The sequence below is a fragment of the Primulina eburnea genome, chromosome 2, assembly GCF_022965805.1.
Source record: "Primulina eburnea isolate SZY01 chromosome 2, ASM2296580v1, whole genome shotgun sequence".
NCBI lineage: Eukaryota > Viridiplantae > Streptophyta > Magnoliopsida > Lamiales > Gesneriaceae > Primulina > Primulina eburnea.
In genome coordinates, this window is record NC_133102.1 from 47,141,278 (window position 1) to 47,160,593 (window position 19,316).

The following is a 19,316-nucleotide window of genomic DNA, read 5'->3' on the forward strand; positions in this document are numbered from 1 at the left end:
GCACTACATGACATGGGTGGTGGCAAAAACATGCCACAAATCATTGACCCCATTCTCACTATAATATATATATATACACTCACTTGAAGCCAAAGTTTGGTTTGTTCATCCGTAAAGTATTAAAACAAATAAAATTCGAATACACTATCCAACCAAATATAACACATGATGTAATTGAGAAATAATTGCACTTTCCCATCCAATTCAATAAGTCATGACATTGAAAAAAAACATGATTTGATAGTAATATTTTATCATTAAAGGCCAAAGCTAAGGAAACAATTATTTTTATCCTCGTTGGCTGCTTACCAAAGTACTGTGTCATGTATGATGCAAGATTAATATTCATTACGATAATATATTCAACGTCGTCTATGCTTATATATTAGTACTTACAAATTAAAAGTTTTATATCATATTTATTTCAAAATTCAAAATTAATGTAAGGTCGAAACTAAATAAAGTTCACAATTAACCATTATGATGAGAATCTGCCAAACTCAAATCCACAAATTAAGAACTTTAATTTATCCTAACTAATCATACATACATATATGAAGTTTTCTTCAAAATCGATAATAATCTGCTAATAATTTTTCATAGTTTTCCTCCATTCCATGTACATGTTCTCACAACTGATTCATCTTAAATTTTGCAGTGTTCGCAATATCTAAAAATTACTCGAACAGTCCGGCAGATTATATTCTTGTATTGTGTGGATACTGATTCTGCTGCTGTACCTTCCCTAACCCCACCAGTCCCTGCATCCCATCTCTCGCATAATTCTGCCACATTACCTGTTCTTCAACTAACAACCTTTGTTTATTCTCCATCTCCGACATCTGAACGTAGGACGGCGGCGCCACTGAGAGGGATGCGGTGAAAGGATCACTGTTCGTGGCGGCTGCTCCACTTTTGGAGTCCGGTGGAGCTGGCAGTGCCAGCACCGCGGGCTTCCCGGCTGAACCGAATGCGACACTACTTGCACTTCCGGTTGCCATGTAACCTGAAGAAAATGCTGCCTGGGCTGTCATTCCGTGCTGATACATCCCGTCGAGCAGCAAGGTATCGAACCCTCCCGCAAGCGATGCCTTTTGGTTAGACAAATGACTTGCGGTTTGGACCAATGCTGTTTCCCAATCTTCTTTGAAAGCTTCCCAGGGAGTAGCTGTGGTTTCAGGAGCAGAATTATTCGCTGAATCGGCATCAAATAAAGCTAAAGCTAATCTATTTCCTTGTTCTTCTGTGGTTAGTTCATTTTCGCTCAAGTTCAAGAGATCTCCTTCTTGTTGAGAAATATTCTTCTCCTCTTTTGGTTTGTCCACAGTTGCTTCAGGCTCAGCTTTACTACCTGTTTCATCTACGAATCCTTCGGGTGAGGGCAACGCCTTGATTGCGTTCATATCTTCTGATGGGGCTGCCTCTGCTGGCTCTTTCTCTACAACAGAAACGAGCTCGGGCTTTGGGGTCGGCACATTCTTCATGTTATGCGCGTTGGCGGATTTTCGTTGGATAATGTCGTCTAACACGTCGAGTCTGTTCTTGGGGATTTTCTCAACTTCGGGATACTCGGAGGAGCGAGCGATCCCAGCAGTCTTGCACCAGTTATACATGGCGTCGAGCTCTTCGTACTGCTTCGAAAGGCGAGTGAAGAACTCGTAGACTTTGACAGAACAGGGGACGTCGAGTTGTTGGAATCGCTCGAGGAAGGCTGCCATGATTTCCATAATGTCGTAGTACAGTTGGAAACTGTCTTTGACAAGGGGATAGAATGCCATAGTCACCACCCTGTTATGCTTTGCAGCGCCTACATATATGTTATCCAACTCCAATGTAAATAGCAAGTTCATGTCGTCGTTGAATTCATAATCTTTTTCCACTAACTTGATTTTTTTTTCAACTTTAGTTCTTATTAACCGGATTGTTGATGGGACATTGAAAAACGATTGAAAAAAAGTATTTGTCCTTGAACTCGATTCTTATGTCTACATAGATCAGTGAATAAAATAGAGCATTAGAGAATGCAAGTTCAAGATTCTTGACTTGTTTCAAAAAAATTAGGAATGACCTATATAAGATGTAACAAATTAGGAAAATGTTAAAAATCCATACATTTTTAGGGAGTACACCCAAGTAAGCACATGGGCAGATCCTATATAGACATCAGAATTGAGCTAATTAAATCAAATTTTAATCAAGTATGTGCATTTGTATTTAATGTGGACTTTATTTTAAAAAATATAAATATAAATATAAATATACCTGTTGGTTTACATGCTAAAAACCTCTCTAGAAGTTGCATGAGATGATGGACCCTAGAGAACAACTTCTCAATCTTCATCTCTCTCACAGGAGTTCCCCTCACCACCACAGCACTCGAACTACCTCCTCCACTACCGCCACGGCTACCACCATCTTCCTCCTCTTCCTTACTACACGAAAATCCACTCCGTTTCCCCCTCCGGCCCTGCATGCGGAACTCAAGCTTCTCATCCAAATACAACGCATATGTTCTCACAAACGCCGAGTAATCCCAGGCATCAGACTTCCCCGAAACGTCCCTAAAATCAGACATATTGAGGAGACGAGTGCCCCTCCTCGTAGCGAAGAATATCTCTTGCTCGTAGGCGACATCCCCTTCGCTTAGCAGGCGTTGAATTAGCATGAGGGTCTTCAAAGCGACCACCCAATTCTTGGTCTTGTTCAGGCGCTTGGATATGGTGCTGACGCAGGCACCGACGTATGCATGGGAGTATGATGTTAGGCTTAGGATTTCGCGCACGTAACGCTCGTCTTGCGGGTACTCTTCGTGTCGCGTTGCCTTAACGATGGCGACATCTAGATCTGAAAGAGAGGCGGTGCTTCCCACCTTGGCCAAACTGATGCTGGTCCGGTCCTTGACTGCTCCAATGGCTTTTCTTATCTTGCTTGGAGCCATTTTGAGGCAGTGTTATCCTTGTGATTGAAGAATGAAAAGATCAAGAAAGAAAATCAAAAAGACCTTAATTTTCCTTGATCGATCGTTTTCTCCTTAATTTCCTTTTTTTCTTTGCTTACATTTCTCTACGTATCGTGAAAGTCGGGAGTCAATGTAAGCATTTGTGTGGTGTATACAATACTATATATTATTATTGATCGAACCATCAAATTTTATATGGTTTTACCTTCGTACGCGTGCATGTGTGTGAATCTAATACTATTTTTCCTTCGTACGCAACACACGCCCCAGATATGAGTCCCTTGACAGCACACCAACTCTGCCCATTATCAAAATCAGACTCGAATGATCAATTCAGGTCCCAATAAAAGGCTCAAGAGCCCAAAATACGAGTCCACGACTCTCTTATAGCCCCATCTAGGTAGGTACAAAGTTAGCAAACCCACTCCTCATGTTCAGCAGGATTTGGATGTCAAACGTCTGTGGGCTTGCCCGATCGATCTGTAACCAGACACTGACGTCCCCGTCCGCCGCCATCAGTTGAGAACGTGTAGAGCCTTTGGCCCATGAAGAAGCATGCTGTTGTGCCGATTGTTGGGAAAGATAGCCAAATTAAATAACTTTTCGTACAGCGGAAGTGTTGAATCTTTTCCCTTTAGCGATAATATCAGATCAAAGTATTTCCACGATATCAACAATGATAATAATTATGAAGAAAACGACACAAGGATTTTTACGAGGAAAACCCAAATTAGGGAAAAACCACGAGACCGAAGTCCAACAAAAGAAATCTCCACTATATCAATAATGGGTACAAATCGTTCCTACAACAATAGGAGATAACAACAACTCTCCCTAGAACAACTTAGGGGACACCAAGAACTTCAAGAATAATTATTCTTGGATGAAACACACGCAATCTCACTTTCAAAGTGGAACTAACACAACTCTAATCACATAGAAAATTCTTTCTGATGTGGAAGATCGGACATTGCCGCAACCACAGAGCATACTAAAATTTATCTAAATGACTAGGCTATACAACACTCAAATGCTTGTGCTTTTGGGATGTTTTTGGGATGGATTGAATGGATGCAAATGCATGGTATTTATAAGAAAAAATTTGGGGTTGGTGAAGTGTGAATGGAGGATGTGTGTTCAAAGTTTGGTAGCCAACTTTGAACCAAACTTTTTAAAAAAATTGTTTGAATAAAAAATGTGCTGAAATGTCAACAATTCTCCTCCTCAAGCTTCATTTTGTAGATTCAAACAGACCTGCAATATTTCTACAGTTTTCCAGCTTTTCTTTGGACAATGACTTCGTAAACATATCGGAACCATTATCATCGGTATGTATCTTCTCAAGATGTAACAATTTCTCGTTCAACGCATCCCGGATCCAATGATACCTTACATCGATATGCTTTGACCTTGAGTGTAAACTAGAGTTCTTACTCAGATGAATTGCACTCTGACTATCACAATAGAGCGTAAATTTGTCTTGTCTCAAACCTAACTCTTGTAGAAACTTCTTCAACCATAGTTGTTCTTTACATGCTTCAGTTGTGACTATATACTCGGCTTCTGTTGTAGACAATGCCACGCACTTTTGAAGTTTTGATTGCCATGATACTGCTCCCCCTGCAAATGTCATCAAGTATCCGGATGTGGACTTTCTAGAATCAACATCACCAGCCATATCTGCATCAGTATAACCTTCTAACACAGTTTGACTAGTTCCGAATCTCAAACAAAACTTAGAAGTACCTCTCAGATATCGGAATATCCATTTCACTGCTGACCAGTGATCTTTGCCAGGATTAGAGAGAAATCGACTTACCATGCCAACTGCTTGAGCAATGTCAGGTCTCGTACATACCATTGCATACATCAAACTGCCGACTGCTGAAGCATAAGGAACCCTCTCCATTTCTTTCTTTTCTTCTTCACTTGTGGGACATTGAATGGAACTTAATTTGAAATGACCTGCAAGTGGTGTACCAACAGCCTTTGCTTTATCCATTTTGAATCTTTCAAGAACTTTCTCAATGTATTGTTCTTGAGATAACCATAGTTTCTTATTGGCCATATCCCTAGAGATCTTCATTCCAAGAATCTGTTTTGCTGATCCTAAGTCTTTCATTGCAAAAGACTTGTTAAGCTCCCCCTTAAGCTTTTCTATCTTGCTTGGATCATGACCAATGATCAACATATCATCAACATATAACAATAATATGATGATATCATTCTGATCATATCTCTTAACAAATACACAATGATCAGAATTGGTTCTGCTGAACCCATGATTCATCATGAATGTATCAAACTTCTTGTACCACTGTCTTGGAGCTTGTTTCAACCCATACAAACTTTTGTTTAGTCGACACACCATATCCTCTTTGCCTTTAACTATGAATCCTTCAGGTTGGTCCATATATATTTCTTCATCTAGATCACCATGAAGAAATGCAGTCTTAACATCGAGTTGTTCTATTTCCAGATCCATACTAGCTGCAAGTCCCAGAACAACTCTGATAGAGGACATCTTCACCACTGGTGAGAAAATTTCATCAAAATCAACACCTTTCTTCTGGCTGAAACCTTTCACAACTAACCTCGCTTTGTACCTTAGCCGTGATTTATTTTCTTCAGTCTTCAACCTGTAAACCCATTTATTTTTGAGTGATTTCTTACCTTTTGGTAGCTTTACTAAGTTGTAGGTGTGATTTTCATGAAGCGATTGCATCTCTTCTTTCATTGCTTCGATCCACTTATCTTTTTGTGTACTTGATACAGCTTCTTTGAAACTCTCTGGTTCTCCGTCATCAGTGATCATCACATACTCATGTGGGTTGTATCTCGTAGAAGGTACTTTTTGTCTGGTGGACCTTCTGATCTCTGTTTCTGAAGGTGGAGTTGAAGAGTTGTCTTGAGCATCTATTGGCTCAATTATCTCATCATGCTCAGTTTGTGTTTCTCCCCCGTGATCCTGAATTGTGGGGAAATAAACTGGATCTAAATTTACTGGAAATTCTGAATTGGATGATTGTGATTGTTTGTTGTGTTCCGCATCAGAACCAACTTCATCTTCGAGGAATACAACATCTCGGCTTCTAACAATCTTTTGATTCAATGGATCCCATAATCTGTATCCGAACTCTTCATGGCCATAACCCAAAAATATGCACTTTTTGGATTTGTCATCAAGCTTGGATCTTTCATCTTTTGGTATATGAACAAAAGCTTTGCAACCAAACACTCTCAAGTGTTTGTATGAGACATCTTTCCCTGTCCAAACTTTGTTAGGAACATCACCATCTAACGCAGCCATGGTTCGCCGGAACGGCCGTGTTGCCACCGGAACGGCCGTTCCGGAACGGGAACGGCCTTTGCCGTTCCAAAGTTCCGGGGTGGGTCGGTAGATGACTTGTAGCAGCGTTTCGTAAGCGATATAACGGTGGAAAACGGAGATGGGACGGTTGAACGGAACGAGAATGCAATTAGCGACGGTTTTAGCTTTAACTGTCGCTAATAGCGACGGTTTTATAGCAACGGTTTATTTAACCGTCGCCAATAAATCGGCGACGGTTTTTTTAAAACCGTCGCTAATCCTGGTCTAAATCGTGGAGATCAATTTTCCCAACTGAATCTCAAAGAAGAATACGCTAATGATTTTGTTCCTCCATGTTATTCTTTATGATATAAGTCTCGATTATATAGCATTTACAGGTATCTTTCTATATAAATGTTTGTTTTCATCATCTATATGACATGGTGTTAGAGGTCATGGTCCCGAGTATAGATCTTCAAGTACAGTTAATAGTTCTACTGTGTATCGTGGATTCGAATACTATAATCGTCGTGACGAAATACTATTATAAAATCAGTCATTTCATTCTAATGATCTTTCGTCATCTCAATCTAATCAATATCCATATGAACAATCACGTCAATATCTAAATGTTCGAAATCAATTTAATCTACGAGATAGTGATGAAGAATATAACAATGATCTCGCTCATCCGCGTCACTCTAACAATGATCTCGCTCATCTGCGTCACTCTTTATGGTATTAGCTTTGGTATGTTATAATTTTTAGTGTGTATTTCTTATTGTGCTATTATTGTAAAATAGTTTTGTATTGATATATTAATTTGTAATAAATTCATATATTTTATTTTTTGGTATGATGTAATTTATATTTAAATTTTTTTACTAATTTTTTGAATTTATTAATTTTTTTATACAACCGTTCCGCAACCGTTCCGCAACATAACATTGGAACTGGAACGGTCGTTGCCGTTCCAAGCACCGCAACCGTTCCGGCGAACCATGAACGCAGCTGATGGAGAAAGGTTGGACGGGCCACTGTGTACTCTCGGTGTCCATGCGTCCACAACACAAGACAGGGCTGAGCGGCCCCACAAGATATAGCTTATCTCGAAAGAGATACAGCTCAACAGTAAAGGCTATCTCGAAGGAGATACGGCTCAACATGAAATGCAACATGCATCATACAGCGTGACATAATAGCATGCATCATATGACATATATCAATGCACCACATAATCATGCAACACATATAAGAATGTATACTCGACCAGGATATCTCGGATAGTACTTTCGTACCTCTATCACTGCAATCCTAATCCACTGGAAAACCAGACAAACAGGTCTATTCCAAGCCTATTCATCAAGTGAAAACAATCACTAAAACTTATCTACCAGACTTAACTAGATAATCCTGAAATAATAATGATACAATTCCAAACCTTCGTCCGTCGCTAGCCCGCTGATGCCGCTAGCTCCCAACTAGAGCACAGCTCCGCTACAAAGCCAGTAGCTCCCTGCTAGTGCCTGAACCTCGGGAAAGACTAGAAACCTCTCAGAAACGACTAAAACGCTCTGGAACGCTCTGAAATGGCGAGTAAGAAATGAAGCCTCGCGCCTCTATTTATAGCCAATGTTCGGACGATCCGATCCACTTCGGAAGCTCCGATCCGGTACATTTTAGGTCCACGTCTGTTCTTGTAGTGGATGCAGTGACCCAGAGGAGTACCGCGCGGCACTATCCACTTGGCGCCTCTAGACTGAGCATATTGAGATCCTTTGTTACTCCTGTTTCTTGACTACCCTGGTATCATATCATAGCATGTGCATTTCATATAGGTTTGTATACTCATGCTTTTGTACTGGGCGTTCTTATCGCTCATGTCCTCGGTTTTGTTTATCTTGGACACCCCATTCCCACGGGGCAGGCCTCAGGTTGGACAGCTCAGGAGGAGGAGGAGGAGGACGTTGAGTAGCTGGTTGGTTTAGTTCTTCGGTATCTTTTTGATTCGATATGGTTGTACCGTATATTTCATTTTTAGTTGAGTTGTCCTGGATTTTTCGATTGGGTTGTATAAATATCTTTTGGTGACAGTTTTCCGCCTTTATTTCTGATTGTTTTTAATTAAGTTAATCGCATGCTTAGTTCTTGATTAGTAGGTGATTCTGGAACGGGTAAATGTAGTGACCCGTTCCAGAATCACCTACTAATCAAGAACTAAGCATGCGATTAACTTAATTAAAAACAATCAGAAATAAAGGCGGAAAACTGTCACCAAAAGATAGTTATACAACCCAATCGAAAATCCAGGACAACTCAACTAAAATGAAATATACGGTACAACCATATCGAATCAAAAAGATACCGAAGAACTAAACCAACCAGCTACTCAACGTCCTCCTCCTCCTCCTCCTGAGCTGTCCAACCTGAGGCCTGCCCCGCGGGAATGGGGTGTCCAAGGCTTCGCCCCAAAAGGAATTGGACAATTTGGAGTGTGATAACATGCACTTTATCCTTTCACAAATTGTCCTGTTCATTCTTTCAGCTAGACCATTGTGCTGAGGGGTTTTTGGAACACTTTTCTCAAGCCTGATACCATGAGTTATACAGTATTGCTCAAACGGACCCCTGTATTCACCACCATTGTCAGAACGAATACACTTCAGTTTCTTTCCTGTTTCTCTTTCAACTTTTGCGTGAAAATGCTTAAAGACCTCAAGGACATGATCTTTAGATTTCAACGCAAAGCACCGGACCTTTCGTGAGAAATCATCAATAAAGGTCACAAAATATAGCGCACCACCGAGAGTTCTGTCTTTCATGTAACACAAATCTGTATGTACTAACTCCAAGCGTTGAGTTTTTCTTGATGAAGAAAAACTTTGAAATGCAACTCTGTGTTGTTTTCCGGCCAAACAATCAACACAAGTTTCCAAATGCATACCAGATACTTCAGGAAGGAGTTTTCTCTTAGCCAAAGTTTCCATTCCCTTCTGGCTAATATGTCCAAGTCTCTTGTGCCACAACTCAATGGATGAGATTTTTGTAGATGCATGAACCTCTCCATTTGATATTTTTGCTTGCATGAGGTAAAGAGAATTTTGCTTCATACCTCTAGCAATAATAAGAGATCCTTTGGTGAGTTTCCATTTTCCTCCACCAAAGTGACTGGAACAACCATCATCATCAAGCTTGCCTATAGAGATGATGTTAAATCGAATATCTGGAACATGTCGAACATCTCTGAGAACGAGATGACACCCTGTATCTGTCTCCAAGACAATGCTCCACATACCAACGACCTCAGTCAAACCTTGATTGGCCATTCTAACTTTGCCAAAGTTTCCACTTGAGTAGGACGCAAACATATCTCTGTGTGGAGTAATATGATATGAAGCTCCCGAGTCAATCATCCAATCAGTTTGCTGGTATGATATACTGACACATGCATCATCACCAAGGATGATAATATCTTCATCGGATGTAACTGCAGTCGTGTCTTTCTCTTCCGACTTTGTCCCATTCCTTTGATCTCTCTTCTTTTTTCTGCATTCTCTTTCATAGTGATTTGGACCTCCACAATAATGACACTTGAATTCTTTTCTGGTTTTGGACTTTCCTCTGGATTTGTCTCTTCCTTTATGAGGTCCTCTGGTGTAATTTCTTCCTCGATTATCAACTATTTCTGTAACTAATGCCTTAGTTTCAGAGTTGGCTACTTGCTCCTTTCTTCTGGACTCTTCATTTAGAAGACAATCTTTGACTGTTTGTAATGTCAGTTTTCCATCAGGAGCAGAATTACCGAGCGACACCACAAGAGTATCCCAACTATCTGGCAAGGAGGTCAGTAATAATAGTGCCGTAAGTTCGTCATCCAGGGTAATCTTCATGGTGATAGATTGGTTGATTAGACCCTGGTAAGCATTCAGATGCTCTGTCATATTTGCATTTTCTTTGTATCTCAGTCGTGCAAGATTTCTGATAATCGAAGCTTTGTTCAAGGCATTCTTTCTCTCAAACATAGCTTCAATTTTGGTCCACAGAGCATCAGCTTTATTCTCGTTCGCGAAGTGATGAAATATACTGTGTTCGATAAAACGTCGTATGAAACCGACAGCTTTTCGATGCAGTATAGTCCATTCTTCGTTTGATATGTTTTCTGGCTTGGCACTATCTCCACTCAATGGCAAATACAGATCTCATGTCCAACATGCTTGGCTTCCATATGGAATAATTTGATCTGTTGAGTTTAAACATTCCTCCAATGGATTCTTCCATGTATCCTAATGTGGCTCTGATACCACTTGTTGGGAAAGATAGCCAAATTAAATAACTTTTCGTACAGCGGAAGTGTTGAATCTTTTCCCTTTAGCGATAATATCAGATCAAAGTATTTCCACGATATCAACAATGATAATAATTATGAAGAAAACGACACAAGGATTTTTACGAGGAAAACTCAAATTAGGGAAAAACCACGAGACCGAAGTCCAACAAAAGAAATCTCCACTATATCAATAATGGGTACAAATCGTTCCTACAACAATAGGAGATAACAACAACTCTCCCTAGAACAACTTAGGGGACACCAAGAACTTCAAGAATAATTATTCATGGATGAAACACACGCAATCTCACTTTCAAAGTGGAACTAACACAACTCTAATCACATAGAAAATTCTTTCTGATGTGGAAGATCGGACATTGCCGCAACCACAGAACATACTAAAATTTATCTAAATGACTAGGCTATACAACACTCAAATGCTTGTGCTTTTGGGACGTTTTTGGGATGGATTGAATGGATGCAGTGTGAATGGAGGATGTGTGTTCAAAGTTTGGTAGCCAACTTTGAACCAAACTTTTTAAAAAAATTGTTTGAATAAAAAATGTGCTTGAAATGTCAACACCGATTATATATATGTGTAGCTACAACATTTTGAAATAAAAAGAAAAGACGAGACCGATCGCCCCGTTAATACATACATGACCTTGATAAAATTATAGGAAAATTTTATAACATTATTCACAACCAATAAATTTATGTTTTTTACATTGTGAAAAAATAATATATAATAATAAGTCAAATAGTTGGCGCCAAGTGTTTGTTTTCATGCCACCTAGTGGATCAGTCACTTGCTAAATAACCAGGAGAGACGATCATCTTTCCAATCAAAATAAATTTTTTTCCTTTTATCCACTTACATGAACAAAAAGCAAAAATTCATGTGAAACGAGGTAGCTTCGATGCTACATGTGGAGACACCGTTCATGCATGATTTTGATGGACAAGATTCACATACATATGTGATTTAAAAAAAATTAGTGGACCCCATATATATGTGGATAAATTTGAGCATTTGATTCTATTATGAGGTAGTGCCCTACATGTAGAATGGAATTAATCGTGAAACGGTTTCACGGATCGTATTTGGTGAGACATATATCTTTATTTCGGTCATCCATGAAAAAATATTGCTTTTTACGCTAAGAGTATTACTTTTTATTGTGAATATCGATGAGATTGACCCGTCTCACAAATAAAGATTCGTGAGACTGTCTCACAAGAGACCAATTTTAAACAAAATAATTATATAAAAATAAATTCATAATTTCGTTTTTATTGACAAAAAAACCGTATGTGTGCACTAGATAACCCGTACTTTGACAAAGAACTGATGCTATATTGTTTAAATGAAGTTAAAATTACATTATTATTATTTTTTTTCATAAATTTGTATTAAAATTTGCTAAGTATGCTATGACTGACGATACCAAAGTCTTAAATTTGGAATAAAATCTCATATTCGATATTTAATTGTAACAAACATATCTTCCAACAAAAAAAAAACCCCCAAAATATGATGTTTACCTAAAAACTTCCCTATTTTTTGACATTTTTTTATTAGTGGCGTAAAAGACAATAATTTATGCTTATATATAAAAAATCGTATATTATTAAACTTCAACATCTCATTGTAACTAACTTCGATATGTCAATATGAAAATAACTTTTCTTTTTCGGTTTTAACTTCGAAATATTCATTAATTTCGTTGGTGCAAATTTATTAGTAATTTTCTTACATCTATTTTTTTTTTTTATCCCACTCATCTCTAATTTATATAAAAGTTCAAATTATCTCAATAAATCATATCTAATTTATTTTATAAATATCATGTCCTAATAAAATAATATATATTATATTTAAAAAAATTAATGCTTGCAGCATTAGTGTGCGTGTATATATATATATATATATATATATATATCTATATCTATACTTCTATACTATTATATTAAGTGTGAGGGCCTTAGAATAACTATCTTTGAGTACACCAAAATACTTAATTCCATAATTACCCTTCTTACTCTACTAAAACCTTTCAAGTCACTCCATATTTTAAATATAAAAAAAAAAATCAAAACAAAACTTCCCTTTTAAAACGAACAACTTTTCTAAATCGAAAATAATTTCGTGTTAATTATTTAATATTATTTAATCAAATTAAAAATAATAATAGCACATGCAATGCATGTGCATTTTTACTAGTTATTATATTAAGTATGAGGCCCTGATAATAACTGCTCTATGAGGACACCAACTTTCTTTCTTGTTTTACCCTTTTTAATTTTTTATATTTACTATTTTATTATAGTTGAGCCCCTAATAATAACCGCTTTATGAGGACACCAACTTTCTTTCCTATTTTACCTTTTCTCATTTTTTATATTTTTTTTTAACAAATAATATTATATTCACCGTGATAAGGAAACTGCTCACGTGAAAAATAATATTATTTCTTCTCCAAACTATCCTTCGTGAAAAATAAATTATCTTCTTTATGTTGCGACGCCATTATGTTGTAATATCATGAATATTTAATATATTAGCCACATATATTCTGGACACACGCAACGCGTGTGCCACGGTTACTAGTATTAGGGGTGAGCATTCGGTTAATTCGGTTACCGACCGAACCGAATTAGCCATAACCGAACCGAACCGAAATATTTATCCATAACCGAACCGACCGAATTAATTTTCATAACCGACGAAAACCGAACCGAATTAAAATCGGTTAATTCGGTCGGTGACCGAATTAACCGATTAGTTTTTTAAAAAAATTTGTGATTTAACTTTAATTATATATGTAATTTTTTTTAATATTATAGTTTACACAATTGTATAAAAACATAAAATCACACACATCATAAATGTATAAGTTTTATTTGAACACAATTATTACATACTATATCGATTTTAAAATTAAAAATTAAAATATTTATAAAAATTGATAAATAATTTTTTTATTAAATAATAATATTTATTATATCGGTTAATTCGGTTAACCGATTTAAAAATTTTGAAAACCGTAACCGAACCGAATTAACCGATATAACCGAATTTTTTTAATTTGAAAACCGAATTTCCGAAATAACCGAACCGAATTTACGAATTGGCTCGATTCGGTCGGTTAATTCGGTTTAACCGAAATATTGCTCACCCCTAACTAGTATTAATAAACGTGTAAGGTATATTTATCCATCCCCTTAAAATCCAATCCAATGGTGTCAATTAGTAGGTTTATTTTGGACGGTCAAGATTAATAACAATCGGGTCAACGACCGGGTCGGTCTGCTATCGGCTCTTTTCGATACTCCCCTCTACTAGGGTTGCACTTTGTGTTAAATTTACTAGGGTTTAGCCTGCATACCAACGCCGGATTTCCCCAGTTTGCTTACCTCTGTTGCGCTGCAGGTACAATGGATTTCCATTCTTTTTATATTGCACGATGTAATGTAATCAAGGACTAGATCTGGCGTACCTTTGATCTCCTGATAGTTTTGCTGCCCCTCTGTCGAATCATTGTTTTGTACTTGGGAGTTGAATTTGATAGACTGGGGCTTTGAATCTTGAAATTAAATTTGTCATACACTTGCGAGAGATTGTTTTTTTAGGAGTACGTAGGTGGCCCTGCCAATCGGTAGTGTTTGACTGTTATTTTCTCGCAGGAAATTGTAAGCAAGATTTTGGATTTCTCTGTTCAGCAATAACATTTGAATTGATGTACTGTTATAGTATTTTTAAAATTGGGGTTGTTCTAGCTAGGTTAGTTTCAATCATGTTGTCTGTGGTGACTCGTGGGTCTTACTATACTAGTCTTGCTATGCTACTGATGCTCTTGAAATAACTGTATCTCCTGATATTGGATCTTAATGCTGTACCTGTGAGTTTGTTGTATGCATTAAAAACCTGATATAGTATTCTACGGGAAACCCATTTTTTTGGGTCGCCACATTATTTTGTTGTATGGACTAATATGTTCCTTCCTTCTCTCACTAACTCTTTTATTGCGTAAAAAAATTAGTTCGAAACATGTCAGATGATGTTGAGTATCGATGCTTCATTGGTGGCCTATCGTGGTCAACATCTGATCGAGTTCTAAAAGAAGCATTTGAGAAGTTTGGTCATCTTCGTGAGGCAAAGGTAACAAGCTTTATTATGGCTTTATGGTAATTTTTTAGAAGTTATCTATATTTTTGGGTTGTTGATATTCTTGAACATTGTGTTTTGCTGGATTTTGTTCACATGACAACATTTAACTTTGATGATGTAGAAGATTAGCCATATTGGACAATCTTACTGTTCATTTGAAATTCTATATATATTTTTGTCACAGATGATTGGTTACTCAAAGTTGTATTACGAACAGGCAATTTTTATACTAGTTAATCAACTAGATTCTTGGTCTTCATGCCATCTCTTTTGATAATCAGATGTGTTTTACTTGCTTCATATTGCAAATCAAACTTGGTAATGCCGCCCCCTCTGTGCAACTCCTCCTTTCCACACTTGTCCCTAATGAAGAAAATAAATACTGGTGGAGATTTGTTGCCTTGCACATTGTTCGGAAGATACTGTTTGGATAAATAATCTGCTTTCCCTTGGCCCCTCCTGCCTAGTCTTGTTTCTTGTAGGAGAGTGAAAGTGTATGATAAGCATCTATTGTACCTTTTAATTGCTGTCTCGAGTAGAATGGGCATTGTAAAATTTATATGTTTCATGGATACTATTTTTTGCCTCCTTTAAATGACAAATCATTATTTATCCAAGAAGGCCAAGTAAGCCTCTCATCATGAAACTTCTCTTCCTTTCTATAGGTGGTTATTGACAGGCTCTCTGGTCGCTCTCGTGGTTTTGGATTTGCCACTTTTGATGATAAGAAAGCCATGGAAGAGGCCATTGATGCTATGCATGGGTTTGACTTGGATGGCCGAAGCATAACTGTTGAGAAAGCTCAGCCAAACCAGGGTTCAGGCAGAGATTATGATAATGATCGCTCGCGTGATCGAGATCGTGGGCGTGATCAAGATCGTGGGCGTGATCATGATCGCGACCGTGAGTATGGGAGCGGGAAGGGAGGTGGTGGTGGTGGTGGAGACTGCTTCAAGTGCGGAAAGCCGGGGCACTTTGCTAGGGAGTGTCCTAGTGATGGTGGTAGTAGAGGTGGTAGGTATGGTGGCAGGGAAGATCGATACGGCGGAGGCGGAGGCGGTGGTCGCTATGGTCCTGATCGTGGTGGAGATAAATATGGTAGTCGTAACCGGGATAATGGTGGCCGCGGAGGAGGTGACCGATATAGCCGAGACCGTTCTGGGCCCTATGATCGCCGAGGTGGCAGCAGTTTCTGATATGGGTAATTTTACTTGTAATATTGTGACAGTAAACACAATTTGAAATTTTGTACTATAAATTTTAAACCTCTTCGAAGTTGCAATACTTACAGGCTTATTTCATGATTGTCACAGATGAAGACTTTGAGATCCGATGTTACAATAAACACAATTTGAAATTTTGTATTATAAATTTTAAACCTCTTCCAAGTTGCAATACTTACGGGCTTATTTCATGATTGTCACAGATGAAGACTTTGAGATCCGATGTCTACTGCTGCGGTTGTCTTGAAGATTCTTCTTACGTGGAGTTTTCCCTTGGCATGTTGGTGAAATAGAAAAGGATCTTGAAAGTGTGAATCTGGCAGTAATTCTACTATTTTATGTCCCTAAATGTTCTCTAGTTTTGTACCTTGAGGTCCTTGGCTTGCGTGATGTTCAAATTCAAATCCGATATTTGTCCATTGAATGCTATTATTGGTTCTGGTTGTCCGCTTTCTTGCTTTCACTGCCATTAAGTGCTGCTGGATTCATGTGATTTGTTGATATCGCAACTGTATATCGCAGTCTGTATGGAGTTGTGTTCAAGGGATTGTGATCCAAATTTGGAAAGGCCGCTTGTAAAACGTGATCCTATCATCGAAAGTGTGCTCTTGAAACAAAACATAGAAGCTTCCTAAAAGCAATATCCCACTCTTCTCTTCTAAATCTCAGATTATTTACGGTTTAATGGGAGATAACCGGGTAATTAATATGCTATTTTTTTAATGTTCTGGTCTCTTCCAGCTCTTAGTCATAGTGCATTATTAATGCTTTTAAACTTTTGGCAGGCCCCGAGGTTCTTAAATGGCCTTTTTGGAAAGTTGATGATTGGCTTGCTTTTGCTAATTGGGTAGATTTAACCATAAAATAAACTTGAAAAGATTTTTGGATTTCAATAGTCACTCTTTTATCTTCTTCAAATTGGTTGAAGGAAGAGTTGCATTCATCTTAGAATATGGGGACTTTCTATTGATAATCTTCCATGGGTTCGGTCTTTGGGAGAAGGTTATGGTCCGTTTTTGTCTATCCTGATCTTGATGGCTGAGATCTCGATCGTGTTTGTTGGAGTGCCGTATCCTCGTCAGCTTGTGGTTCTTAGCATGAATCTTACAGATTTCAAGTTTGTTGGAGACTTCTCCTAAGGCTGTGTCATGAAGTGACCTGCATTGAGAAATAAAACAAATCTTGGGCTGATCTGAGTTTTCTGCTCGATCTACCAGTCTTTTTGCGCGGAAGACGGTGAGAATTGTGCGGTTATTTGTTTCCCAATTGTGACTGCTGTCACAAAGATGCATTTCAGATTTGGTGTTTAAATTGCTTCTCTGTTCCATGCATTTGATCGAATGATGTGTATCCCTGCGCACCATCCGTTCAAATACTTGGAAAAAGATATCCAGCACGATATTAGAATAAGTTTGCCACAAGATGGTTTTTCATTTCTACTTTTTTCCGGAGGTTGTAGAACTAGATGAATATTCGTCAAACTCGTTTAGTCTTGGTATTTGTTAAATTATCCTGCTTTTCACCTTGTATTTCTGTCTTGGTATTTGTTAAATTATCTGCTTTCCTCCGTGCATGTACCCGTTATAAATGTGTACTGATTTTTACGACTTTTTTATCTTGTGTTCTTGGTGCCTCGACATTTTTAACAATCTCGAGTCTTGATTGCGATCATGGTACTATTTTTGTTACGGTTTTTATATTTAATCTTCTCTGATATTGTAACTCATACATCGTGCAGGCAAGTTCCTGAAAATTTGAAATGTTTGGTTATAAAAAGTTCCTGAAATGAAAAATCTTTGAAAAACTGTAAATATTTGAAATGTTTGGTTATAAACTTTGGATGCATCATATGCGTGGTTGAGGTGATTACCCTCGATAATTTATTAATATTTGATAATTTATTATACAATTCAAATTTGAAATGAAATTACTGGGTTTAGATTTTGATTTTTAAACTAATTACATAATTTTTAGGGTACACTAATAATATATTCTTCAATCTAAATGATCTGTGTTATATGTTGTGCGATTTATTGTTTCTCCTTATATAATTTATTATACGAGTGCGAAATTTAATAACCATAATATTAGTTAATATTTTACAAATCATATATAAACGAGTGCGAAAATTTGAATATTAATAATATGATGTGTGGTAGAATTATATTTTTTGTTTGTTTTTGACAGTGGGACTTGTGACCGACCATTTTTAGAAAGTAAAAGAGAGGGGTTGTCCTGAAATAAATCCATGCCTTGGATACATTGTCGGAGCTAAGGCATAAAAATTCTCGAGTATAAGAACCTGCTACCCACAAGCGAGCAAGCCAACTTGTCCTTCTCTTTTCCTGCCGTCCATCGATCTTTCTCTCTCGAAACAAACAATTTTTAAATCTTTTCACCGCAGAGAGAAGGATTGTCCGATAATGGGTGCCTGCGCCAGTAGATCAAAGGTTTTGAAGGGTGAGGCCATCGACCCCCCCGCACCCGAACCGCAGGAGGAGCAAACAGTCGCCGCCAACGAGGCACCGGAGGAGACGAAAGAAAATGTACGTTATATATACACTTTTGAGTTCAAATTAAACAAATCAGATATATTTACCAACAGGACAAATTTACTCGTACATATTCATGCATCATTAATACTTGTTGGCATGCAGAGTGAAACAGCCGAGGAGGAGGTGATCTCCCCACCCGAAGCAGTGGATAAGGAGGAATCGAAGGCTGAGCCGGAGGAGAAGAAGACCGCCGACGTTACACCACCACCAGCTGAGGCTGAGCCGGAGGAGAAGAAAGCTGAAGAACAAAAATGATCCAATTAACATGCAACTGGTCTCATTTAGTACCAGAGATTTGTCTCTTAATTTTTTTCCCATTTTGTTCCTCGTAATCTATTGTTAATGGATGTTTAATTTGACATTCTTCAACCAAATTAAATCCATCGTACTTAGTCATTTTATATATACATATATCCTATTTATGTTTTAAAAAGAAATTCGGTTTATGATACCAACATCAAACTCTAATCATTCAAATAACTAAAATACATGATTAAAAGCAGCAAATTAGTATATAATCTAATTGATCGTGCATTTAAGATGAAATTGTATCCGCGAATGTATAATTAGAAACATGTAAAATATAATTAATCTCTAATGTAAATTGATTTTAAAAAATTATCCAACAATTATCGTTTATAGATTTATAAACATACCTCAGCTTGTATGCATTTTACTACGTTGCCTGGTTAAAAAAAAGTTTGCTCGATAAAATTATTAAAATAATAAATAATTTAAAACTTAAAATGATTTTTTTTTCACATAGCATTC

The 19,316-nt window shown here is 37.6% G+C and overlaps 2 protein-coding genes across 2 annotated transcripts; one reads left to right on the forward strand and one right to left on the reverse strand.

Annotated features, from left to right (window-relative positions):
- Positions 1–479: 479 nt before the first annotated feature.
- LOC140823867 (putative clathrin assembly protein At1g03050) lies at positions 480–3,006 on the reverse strand. The gene is made up of 2 exons (XM_073185421.1): positions 2,263–3,006; positions 480–1,807 (listed from the first exon to the last, which is right to left on the reverse strand). Exons 1-2 carry the CDS (start codon positions 2,936–2,938, stop codon positions 699–701), a joined length of 1,785 nt encoding a protein of 594 aa, XP_073041522.1. The 5' UTR covers positions 2,939–3,006; the 3' UTR covers positions 480–698.
- Positions 3,007–14,645: 11,639 nt separating this feature from the next.
- LOC140823868 (glycine-rich RNA-binding protein RZ1A-like) lies at positions 14,646–16,435 on the forward strand. Its single transcript, XM_073185422.1, has 3 exons — positions 14,646–14,758; positions 15,433–15,968; positions 16,194–16,435. The coding sequence occupies exons 1-2, from the start codon at positions 14,648–14,650 to the stop codon at positions 15,961–15,963; spliced, it is 642 nt and encodes a 213-aa protein (XP_073041523.1). The 5' UTR covers positions 14,646–14,647; the 3' UTR covers positions 15,964–15,968; positions 16,194–16,435.
- The last annotated feature ends 2,881 nt before the right edge of the window (positions 16,436–19,316 follow it).